The sequence below is a fragment of the Atta colombica genome, unplaced genomic scaffold (genome assembly GCF_001594045.1).
Source record: "Atta colombica isolate Treedump-2 unplaced genomic scaffold, Acol1.0 scaffold106, whole genome shotgun sequence".
Taxonomy (NCBI): domain Eukaryota; kingdom Metazoa; phylum Arthropoda; class Insecta; order Hymenoptera; family Formicidae; genus Atta; species Atta colombica.
In genome coordinates, this window is record NW_017259191.1 from 71017 (window position 1) to 81614 (window position 10598).

The 10598-nt window shown below is 36.1% G+C and overlaps 1 protein-coding gene across 2 annotated transcripts; it reads right to left on the reverse strand.

Annotated features, from left to right (window-relative positions):
- Positions 1 to 1715: 1715 nt before the first annotated feature.
- LOC108691737 (histone H3.3) lies at positions 1716 to 9213 on the reverse strand. Of its 2 annotated transcripts, none has more exons than XM_018199625.1 (3): positions 8923 to 9213; positions 3135 to 3270; positions 1716 to 2996 (listed from the first exon to the last, which is right to left on the reverse strand). In XM_018199625.1, the coding sequence occupies exons 2-3, from the start codon at positions 3260 to 3262 to the stop codon at positions 2714 to 2716; spliced, it is 411 nt and encodes a 136-aa protein (XP_018055114.1). In that variant the 5' UTR covers positions 3263 to 3270; positions 8923 to 9213; the 3' UTR covers positions 1716 to 2713. The 2 variants fall into 2 exon arrangements, with proteins under 2 accessions (XP_018055114.1, XP_018055106.1); XM_018199617.1 differs by lacking the exon at positions 8923 to 9213 and adding an exon at positions 7144 to 7349.
- Between the last annotated feature and the right edge of the window lie 1385 nt (positions 9214 to 10598).

Here is a 10598-nt window from a genome sequence, read left to right on the forward strand (position 1 = left end):
ATATATAAATTATATGATAAGTAAAAAATTGTATTATTTGGATGCTCAATTCGTACAGTCAAAAAATTTAGTAATCATCAAAATTTCTTAATCATGAACACGATTTTCGCAAAGCTCTTTCGTTTATATTAGGAGAGAATATACTCATTGTAAATAAAATGCTAATGTTTTTTTTCTACAAATAAGGCTTTTTAAATCTTCTTTTTTAAATATATGAATACATTTTGCATTCATTGTATTTATAAACTTGTTGCAGTAACAATTGAAAATAGTATTGAAAAAGTTCAATGTATTTTCAGTTATTACAACGATAAGTTATTCAGAAATTGAAGAATCGACCTTTCTATGTATAATATATGCTAACGTTCAAGCCTATTACGCTAAATTGATAGAATGAATATATATGATCGCTACGCGCGCATAACCGATGATTAATTGTCATGTAAATATAACAAAAGATAACGAAATAAAAATAACAAAGTATCGTTACTTGTAATATCCAATATTTATAACAATATCTGAATCAAGTACTCCTATTCTCTCCTCAATCGCGCTGAGATGTTTTGTGATTACCTTTTCGACACTACAAAAAGTCGTATAAAAGAAGAAAATTTGTAAATATACGCATACGAGGGCTTGAGGCAATAGAAGGTAATATTAAGCCACGCAAAAATCTCAACTTGTGCTCTTTAACGTAATTAAAATATTTGGGTCCAGACAACCCTGAAATTTTCTAATTTTCAAATAGTATAATGATTTTAAATAATTTTGTTTCACAATTTTGTTCTAATCATGTAGGCTAATTATTGTATACTATATTTATATTAAGTGTTGCAATTTTCAAAAAAAATAAATTTAATAATTTAAAAATTTAGTTTTATTTCTTAAAATTTATTTCTCAAATATCCATATGTTCATAAAAACGTGTTCCTGTAACAAATTAATCGAAATCGATGTAGTCTCGATAAAAGGAATCTCAATTATATCAGGAATGATATTAAAGGACAAGCGTAGATATTGTAATAAAATAATAGCTTACTCTCGTACGATTTATGAAATTCCTTTAAATTGTCCTCGTGACTTGCCGTATTATTGCCTCAAGTATTTTGTCTTAAATTTTAAATATTAAGTGATAGTGAAAAATCATAGAAAAATCATTATTTATTAAAAACGTAATATTTGTGACGTTTGTAGATAATTACATAAATAATAAATAATTTATAAACTTAATAACGCCGTAGGGTATAGTATAATTTGTATTTACCGTTGTCTATAAAATTAGCAGATATCTTGTAAAAATGTGTACTTTTTAATGCTTTAAACATTATTATTTCTAAATATAATTCTTCTATTTTTTTAATATTCTGTAAAAATAAAATTCCATAATTTGAAAATTATCTTTTTTTGCGATGAACGATTAGATTCGAATAATTAGATATGTATACACACATTTATTGTAACAAAGGCTAGCAAAATGCAATTGCGCCGTGTTTATATCTAAAGTTTAGTTCTTTAAACTACATTACGAAAAAAAAAATTATCGGCAACAAAAAAAATTGTTACCCTGAATAGAAAATCATAATCGAATTGTATTATTATATTATTGAGAATGTGAATTTCATTCAATAAATATGCTAATTAAAATTTGACGCACATATTTATGTTTGTATAGTTTCACAGGCGGCTTGATGGGTGGAAATCAGACAAAGTGAAGATAAAAGTCGTGCGGATTTAGATTTATTTACGAAATGCGTTTATTTTTACACAAATTTTTACACGATGCTTAAGTGATCAAAATGGTTTAATGTAATTCGAGTACAATCAGAGATCTAATACGTTAAGCACTATATCGGGATGTCGCTATGAGGATGTCTTAATCTAATGCACACTTTTTTTTTCTTGAAATACTAATAATGATATAATGATTTAATGATATAATGAATGTTATGTGTAACATTAATGATAAAAGAAGACGGTAAATAGCGAGAGAAAAAGGAACGCTAATGAATTGTGTCTAACCAAAATTATTTAACAAAATTGTCGGAGCGTAAATTAAATTGCATAAATTCGTGAATATCCCAGTAAGCGTAAACCAAAAAGCTGTGTCAAGTGCTTCGTGTTCCGAAGAAAAGGCAAAAAGGAGAAAATAAAAGTGATTCTCTAATTTGCATATTGCGAAGTCGACAATCGAAATTCGTGTCTTACAGAAATTTAATACCGAAAGGTGGTGATTAATTATTTATTTTGAATGTTAAAAGCACTGAACAAGAGTGCTTTTAACACTCAAAACATATATAATAATTCATCATTGGCTGTGTTCAAGCCGAACAAAACAACATTCGGCCTGCTCATCGAGATGAATGTGATTCATTGAATCTACCAATCACGTCCGCTTGGCGAACAGGCTTTGCCTAGCTCTGCTTTGCTAACTTAAACACGGTCATTACCCTTTCAGTAAATTAACCAGCCAGCGTTAAATTAAATTTCGGTAAGGTTTGAAATTGAGGATGATCACTGAAGGGATAATACTACTGCGCGTATCTCTATGCAAAAGTAAAACAATATAATAGAGCTTGGAATGAAAGTGCTTCATCCATGACGATTGCGAACGATAATTAATAATAATTAATAATAATAATAATAATAATAATAATAATAATAATAATAATAATGGTCGTAATGAACGGTATGTATGCGAGTGACATAGCGTCTCTTAAGCACGCTCGCCACGGATTCGCCGGGCCAGTTGGATGTCTTTAGGCATGATCGTGACGCGCTTTGCGTGGATCGCGCACAAATTAGTGTCCTCGAAGAGACCAACGAGATACGCCTCAGACGCTTCCTGGAGAGCGCCGATGGCGGCGCTCTGAAAACGCAGATCGGTCTTGAAATCCTGCGCGATTTCACGAACCAGCCGCTGGAACGGCAGCTTCCTGATCAGCAGCTCAGTCGATTTTTGATATCTTCGAATTTCTCGAAGAGCCACGGTACCGGGCCTATCATGGAAATTACAGAAATGCTATTAGTCATGACAAACCCGAGTTTGAATCACCGAGATCCGAGCGTCATTTCAACGTTTTGAGACGCGTCTTTTATTATTTTATTATTATTATTATTTATTTATTTTTTCATACCTATAACGATGTGGCTTCTTTACACCACCGGTGGATGGAGCACTCTTCCTGGCCGCCTTCGTCGCGAGCTGTTTACGGGGAGCCTTTCCTCCTGTTGACTTACGGGCCGTTTGCTTGGTACGCGCCATGATTCAATCTATGATAACAATTCGGACTATTGGATCTCTTTTATAACTCAACCAAGGTCTGTTCTCTTTAGTTAAACTTTTTGTACGGTTCATTTTTTTCTCTTTTTCTGTCCATCGCATCGAAAAAGTTTAGTTAAAAAGAATAGGTGGTACGCTCTTTGTACTTAAAGTGGCATCTATTACAAAGAGATTTTAAATCCGTTCTTATTTCAAGAAGGTCTTAGGCTGATATTATATTTGTTGTATGACAAAAATGGATGTAATATTAGCTTTTAAGATGTTAATATTTATGCGGCTCTTTGATTGATTCGTGATACCTTAAGGAGATTGTAAGGCAAATGCAATATGTTAAGAATTACTTGAAAAAAATTACAGATTATTCTAAATTATATTTAAAAGTAATACAAAAAAAATTAGAGACGACAGTTGAACACTGGGATTAAAAGTTATTTCAATAAAAAGTAATATTTTTTAAAATTTGTATTCTAATAAAAATATATGAAAATGTATTGTAAAAATAATGATAAAAATCTCAATTTTTTAAATACAACTTTATGAATTCAAAAATATTTATTTGTTATATACTCTAATTGGTGAAGCTCTACGAAACTTTGCACAAGTCATTTTTAGTACTTGAAATATTTATACAAAAAATTTAAATTTTTGTTTATAATAATAATATCAAATAAAACAAATAATCTATAAAAATGTGTTGCTCAATAAAAACAGAATTATAAACACAACTTTCACAAGTAGTTTGTTTAAAGCATAAATATAAATATATGTATTTTATGTCCTTACAATCTCCTTAAGTACTGTACTTGAGACAGTATTAAATATAAGAATAGACTGAATAGCGACGTAATATTCAAAACGCTAAAGTCAGGTTATCTTCTTTTTAACAATTATGAAAAGGTTAACGTGATTTTAGCATTATTGCAAACACTACCTATTAAGGCATTCCAGTTATATTGAATCGTGACGTCATAAGAAAAATGTGTCATAAGCGAGTGTCAAATACGTTGATTTTTCTTCCATGCCATTTGTAAATAAAAAGGATTCGAATGAAATGAAATAACAAGATCACTTTAAAACACTTGTAAAAGTGGACGAAAACTATCCTTATCTCTCTTGATAATCAGTAAATACTGTAAATAATCGTAAAAGGCACGTAAAGTGCGTTTACTAGTTTTTACTCAATGCGCAAGCGTAGCCTATTTTTATTTCACGAGTCTTTTTCGACTCTTTAGCGACTATCAGGGGAGATAAGGAGAGTCTTGGTCCATTTTTACAAATATTTTAAAGCGATCTTTTTTCGTTTTATCCAAATTCTTTTTATTTATAAATGATATAATGTAAGAAAAATCAACATGTTATTTCTCGCTTATGACGTCAGGATTCAATATGGCTGAAGTAATTACTCAGGAGCCTTAATTAATAAGCGAGCCGTATTAGTATTTTAAGACATTACTTATAAGATGATGATAAAATAAAATGAGACTATAAATACCGCTCGTAAAATTGATAAAACTTTAAGGGTGATATTCATAATACATTCTTATTTTAAGGTTCATATTTCAGTCTTCAGCAATGGCTGCATTCAGTACTATGAGCACTTACGAGCAGTCGTGCTTCTGGATACATTTAATGTCTTAAGATACTAGTACGAATTAATAATTAGTTCACATCTTAAGACTATATTCAAGAGTTTTAAATATAAAAATTAATTATGAATATCGATTTAAGTCTTACGGGCTGAAAAAAAATATTAGGAACAGGAATAAGTAGTAAGATTTCATCTCTTATTAGAAACCAAGTTACATTCTGATAGATTAAAATCTTAATATTTATTCCTATTCCGAATATTGCTTTCATTGAAATACAGTTTAAAGCTTTCTTTTATCTCAGTTTCTCTAGAGAAAAAAAGAGAAAAGATGAATCGCGTGCAAAGAAGTTGAACAAAAAAGAACAGACTATATATTGTTTTATAAAAGAAATATTTCATTCATGGAACTTGTTTTGACTTAGTATTTTACGAACTATGAAGCCCGCCAAAGAGCTGAAATTTTCAATTAAGTGTCATTCGATCGATTAAGTATCAACCGTGATTAGTCAATTCTATTGAACAGTAAATGCGATTGGTCAGTTCCTCATTGTAGCAATCGGGCGAGTTGATAGGAGATTATGAGATCGACCCATAATCTGTTTATATATTATTTACTGATGATGCAGATATGAGATCTAGATTAAAACGAATTTCTATTTTGCATTTTCTTTCCCTCAAAAAGTCGCTCTTTAGCAAGATGCAAGTAATTCTCTTAATTATGAATATCGCAATTGTTTCAACATTTTTAGTCGTCATTCAGTAATAAAAGAAATTTCACCATCGATCCTGAAGTTTTACATTTTAAAATCTCATTGTAGACGCTGCTAAAGTGAGACAAGTAATATACCTGATAGTTGATGGAAGCAAAAAAGAAAATTCTAACGTAATCCAGTGTAACAATAAAAAAAACTTACTATTCCGTGAAACATTAAGAAATTTCTAGAAATTTCTTGTAGATTTCCAATAGGAGAAAGAAAAAGCTCGCGTATTTATCCTTTCGTTATTATTTAGACTCGATTTGTTATTATTTGCCATGGAATTGGAAATGGGCTGTAGCGATTGGCCGCATTCAGCAGCAAAAGCTTAGCTTTGCAACTATTGTCAAGTTGTTTAATTTAATTGATTTAAATCCAGTGAAGAGAAACAAAAGACAATACGTCTTATGACGTATCAAGGAATTTTATAATAATTTTATATTAATAAAGACTTTTTTTGCGGCCTAAACGTAGTCAATTGACATTCGTCAATTCCTAATCGGTAGTGCCGAGTAATGCTTAGTGTTGTTAAACGAGCTGGTTTCACACGCATGCGCGTCCAATGTAGCTTCAGTAACGTACCACTAATAAATAGATCATTAATTGCCTATGTAAAATTTTTTCAAAAATATTGCAATTTTAATATATTTTACATACTTCACATATGTACACGTATATAAAAATATATTATATACATTTATATATATGTATACTAAAATTTTCAACATTTTCAACTCTAAGTTGATTAAAGTCTGAAACTCAGCCCATCTAACAACTGGCTGCGTTCAACAGAGAAAACTAATCAGCGCTTAGTGATCTTTAATATGATTGATTGTTAAGACACTTAGATCCAACGAAGAATTAAAGGCAAAAGCTAATCATATTAAAAAATCACTAAGCGCTGATTAATTTTTTCTGCTAAACGCAGCCACTGGCTTAGAGCGGCGGGTAAGCTAAGATCCAAGAGAACAGGAAAAATGCACGGTAGTGCAATTATGGTGGGAGGAGGAGGTGTGCGCGCATGTACGATTTGGATACGGTTGTACGCACACCAAGCCGAGCAAACTCCATGCGTTGCGCAATGTACCAACTTTCGTTTGTCTGACAGCGACAGCGCGGGTGAGGATGGCGGTGGGGGCAGGAAAGGAATGGGAGGGGGGAAAAAAAACCACGCGTTGTCAGCTAAGGAGATTAAGGAATTCGCGGCAGCGAAGAGCAGCGTCGTCCCCGAGTGATTCTACGATTACTACGACGACGACGACGTTCTCGCGGAAAAATCGACTCGTTTCGTGCCAGCGACATTACGCGCGGGGCTAAAAACCAGAACGACGTGGTTTCAATCGCGGTGCGTTCCCATAATCACATCATGTCCATCGCAAAATGGTGGCGTACGGCGGTGGAAATCCGGAGGGGAAACACTTTTCACGAAATCTCCACGCGATTACACGTACATTTTTCCGTTCCCGCACGCGTAAAAATGATCGGGATGAGGGGAGAGAATGGGTTTACGCTTGACCTACCTGAGACGAGTTATCGGGCACTAGCGGGAACGCGAAGAGAAGCGAACTAGATATACTATTCGTTTCCTCGCACACTTTGAACAGTCTGAACTCTAATGGGATGGGATGGCAGTGGACGCTGACGCTGACGCTCTCTGACTCTCGACAGTCTCGATTCTCGAATCCACGGCTGGCTCTCTCGCGCCACTCAGGCCACTCTTCCCTACCGCCCCTCGCCTTACTTGTCTACTCCCCGCCACTACCTACCGCGGGAAATTAAATCGCGCGAGAGGCACGTAGGAGCCCGCGGTGCCGGCGGCCAATCCGACAGGAGGCTGTTGGCCGGCCGGCGCACCTTATTGGTCGCCAGTGCATCGAGTGCAGCGGCGAGTGCCCTGTCAATCGCTCACGGCTCGAAATCGTGGGTAGCTGGTAGATATGTATGCTACGTACGTACTGTGTTCTCTCTCTCTCTCTCTCTTCTCCCCCCCCCGTGTCAAGTGGCACTATCACGGGTCGCCGTCCCATCCTCCGTTCCACACCGATGATTCCACGAACCGCGCCGCAAGGAAGAACGCGGACAATGTTGCGTATGGAGACATAGGAGACAGGAGCTGAACTTGCTTGGCTCGGTCGTTTCGCGGCAAAAGAGTTAAGCAGCCTGCTTGGCTCGGTCGTTTTGCGGCGAAGGGGTTAAGCAGGTTAAACCGAAGCGAGGCGAGGTGAGGGGAGAATTGGATCGATCGATGGAAATCTAATGAGTTTTCAGGGATGTAACTTGTAAGCGAGAGAGAGCGGGCAGCCGATTTCCCGACGCGACGCGAGCGAGATCAATAACGTTGAGCGGTATAGCCAGGCCTAACTCGCGACGAGTCAAGTGTCAGCCGCGTGTTTATGCGCGTATTTACGCGTTTACGCATCCCGCCGCCGCGCGCGCCAATTAAAGCCCATTCTCACAATGAGTAGTAAGACCGTAAGAGGGAGTAAATATGGCGTAAAACATTAAGAGAGTAAGCGAAATGGGTTCCCATTTCGTACGCCTTATTACTTTACTGCCAGCCAATCCAAGCTTATTATAAGATAAGGCGCGCAAGAACTTTCTACTGCTTACTACCATTGTAAAATGGGCTTAAGAAATGGACGTAGCTGCTTCACGCTCGCGCGTAACGCGAGCTCACGTGACCGCGTTATATGCATACGCGCTTTTATTCGGACAACGCTACTTGAGTAACACGTATACGATTCACACGACAAAGGGGAAGGGAACATCGACGTCCGACGATAATAGGCTTGCAAACTTTTACAGCGTTTATCTCTCTCTCTCTCTCTTTCTTCGATATGGAAGGGTCTAAAAAGAACAAATCTATTACATTTGTATATAGTCGACCGTGGCGGAAAAGAGAGAGGGGAGAGGGAAGAGCAAAGAGCTTTGTCTCCGCTTGACGCTCGTTATTAGTCAAGCCTCGCATTGCACTCGAGAGTGAGAATTGAATTCGAAATCCAATCAATCAGAACGAAACAGATTAGAATTAAAACTATCCGACTAATCGAAATCTAATCTCCAATTCCTCAATCTCCATTATCTCCAATGCGTAGTGTGACGTAGACTCCATTTCTCTCATTCTTTCGATTGTTCGAGAACTTTGCGCATAGAGAAACCGAGGAAAAAATCGAGTTTGTTCGCTTTACTCCGCGTCCTCCCGATATAGAATATAGATTCGCGTGAAATAGTCCCATATTCCATGTTCATGCCCTCTCGAGTATGGGGAAGATGGATATATGCATACTCATAGTACTCACAGCTTAATTACACCAAGCGTAAATTTTCTCGTCGCGTCGTATCATCCGCTCCACTCGGCTCGGCTGATCCCCGGGGTCGAGCTATCCACAGATCGCGGCGGGGGGGGAGGGAATAGGAAATGGAAAAAAGCGCGAGACTGACAGGTACGGCGAACGAGGATGCGTGACGTGTTATCGAAAAGCGACGATGCGACGCTACTGTTTTACACAGAAAAAAGACGGCTGTATCGTGTGATAATGTAGGTAATATGTATGGCGAGGCTGTCGACCATGACGTAGGACAAAATTATTTTCGATTCGCGCCGCGGATCGATCCGCGAAATCGTGAGATCGATGTCCGATCTATAACCGAGCGAGCGAGCGAGAGAGAGAGATAGTAAGCACGCTCGTGTCAGATTTTTGCGCATCGTGTGGGACGCGATGCATATGAAACGTCGCGCGCCATACGCATCGTCGCGTCGGTCGTCGGTTCGCGCGAATCGATAGCGGCGTGCAACGTGCAAATGCTTGCACAGGCGCGCGCGAGTGTTTAGCGCGCGCGCACACACACATTCTCTCTCTCTCATAACAAACACAGACATAGTGTGATATGTATCTATATTAATACCCATGTTGTATCACAAAATCAAATACGCAATATATACAAATACACAAACACGTGTATGTACATACATGGGATGCCACACGAATATTGCCGCATTTCATTGATCCGATATATCAATTTTTTAATAAAATTGGCACACAAAAAATTCTTCCTCAAAGCCCATAAATTGGATAATAAAATAGTACATTTCCTGCGTCCCACTCAGTATACATTATAAAGACGATACAAGAGATACAAGAGTTTGTTACATCCATTAGAAAATGTATTTTGTTATATCATTACATCATTTGGTTAGTATATATCTATTATAATCGTTATGATAATTACAACTTATAATTACGAACTCGACAAGAGGATTACATTTGGAGAGAAAAGCTTTTAAGATGTGTGTGCATTCTATTAATATCAAGAGCGACAGCCGGAAACAAAAAAATATGCCATCTATGGCTGAGTTATTCAACGCAAGTACTGAAAGTCTCTAGCATATGTAATGTGAGTTACAGATTTTCAATATTCACAGTGAATTATTGTATACGTTCCATACATCCTTGCAAAGAAAAAGAAAAAAAAATTTCGCGCAATGCCAATTGCAGCCCTCTTGCCATATCTTCAATAATGTGTTTATAATTATAGATATTTATTAATGCATTTCCTTAGGGATACATGAAACACTTACTTACTTTCTAAGCTTACAATATATTTATATACGTAATATGCGCGATATATCCACTATAAGTAAATTTTTTTAATTCTAAAAAGTGAGGACTAATGCAAATCAAACTATATGCGCGTTGAGTGTGTAATAATGTTATTACCAATAAACAACTAATCAACTATGTGTTCTCTGTTCTATCACTCTTCAATACATGTAGACATATCCCTTTATACGAAAAGTGCATACCGGTATAAGTAAATTGTTTGTACGTAAAGAAGTGTTGAAAGGACGATGTAGATTTTTGCTCCCATAAAGCAATACAACTATTGTTGTAAAATCAAGCGCTAATACCTGGCGTTCTACAAAAAAAAAAAAAAAAAAAAAAAAAAAAAAAAAAAAAAAAAAAAAAAAAAAAAA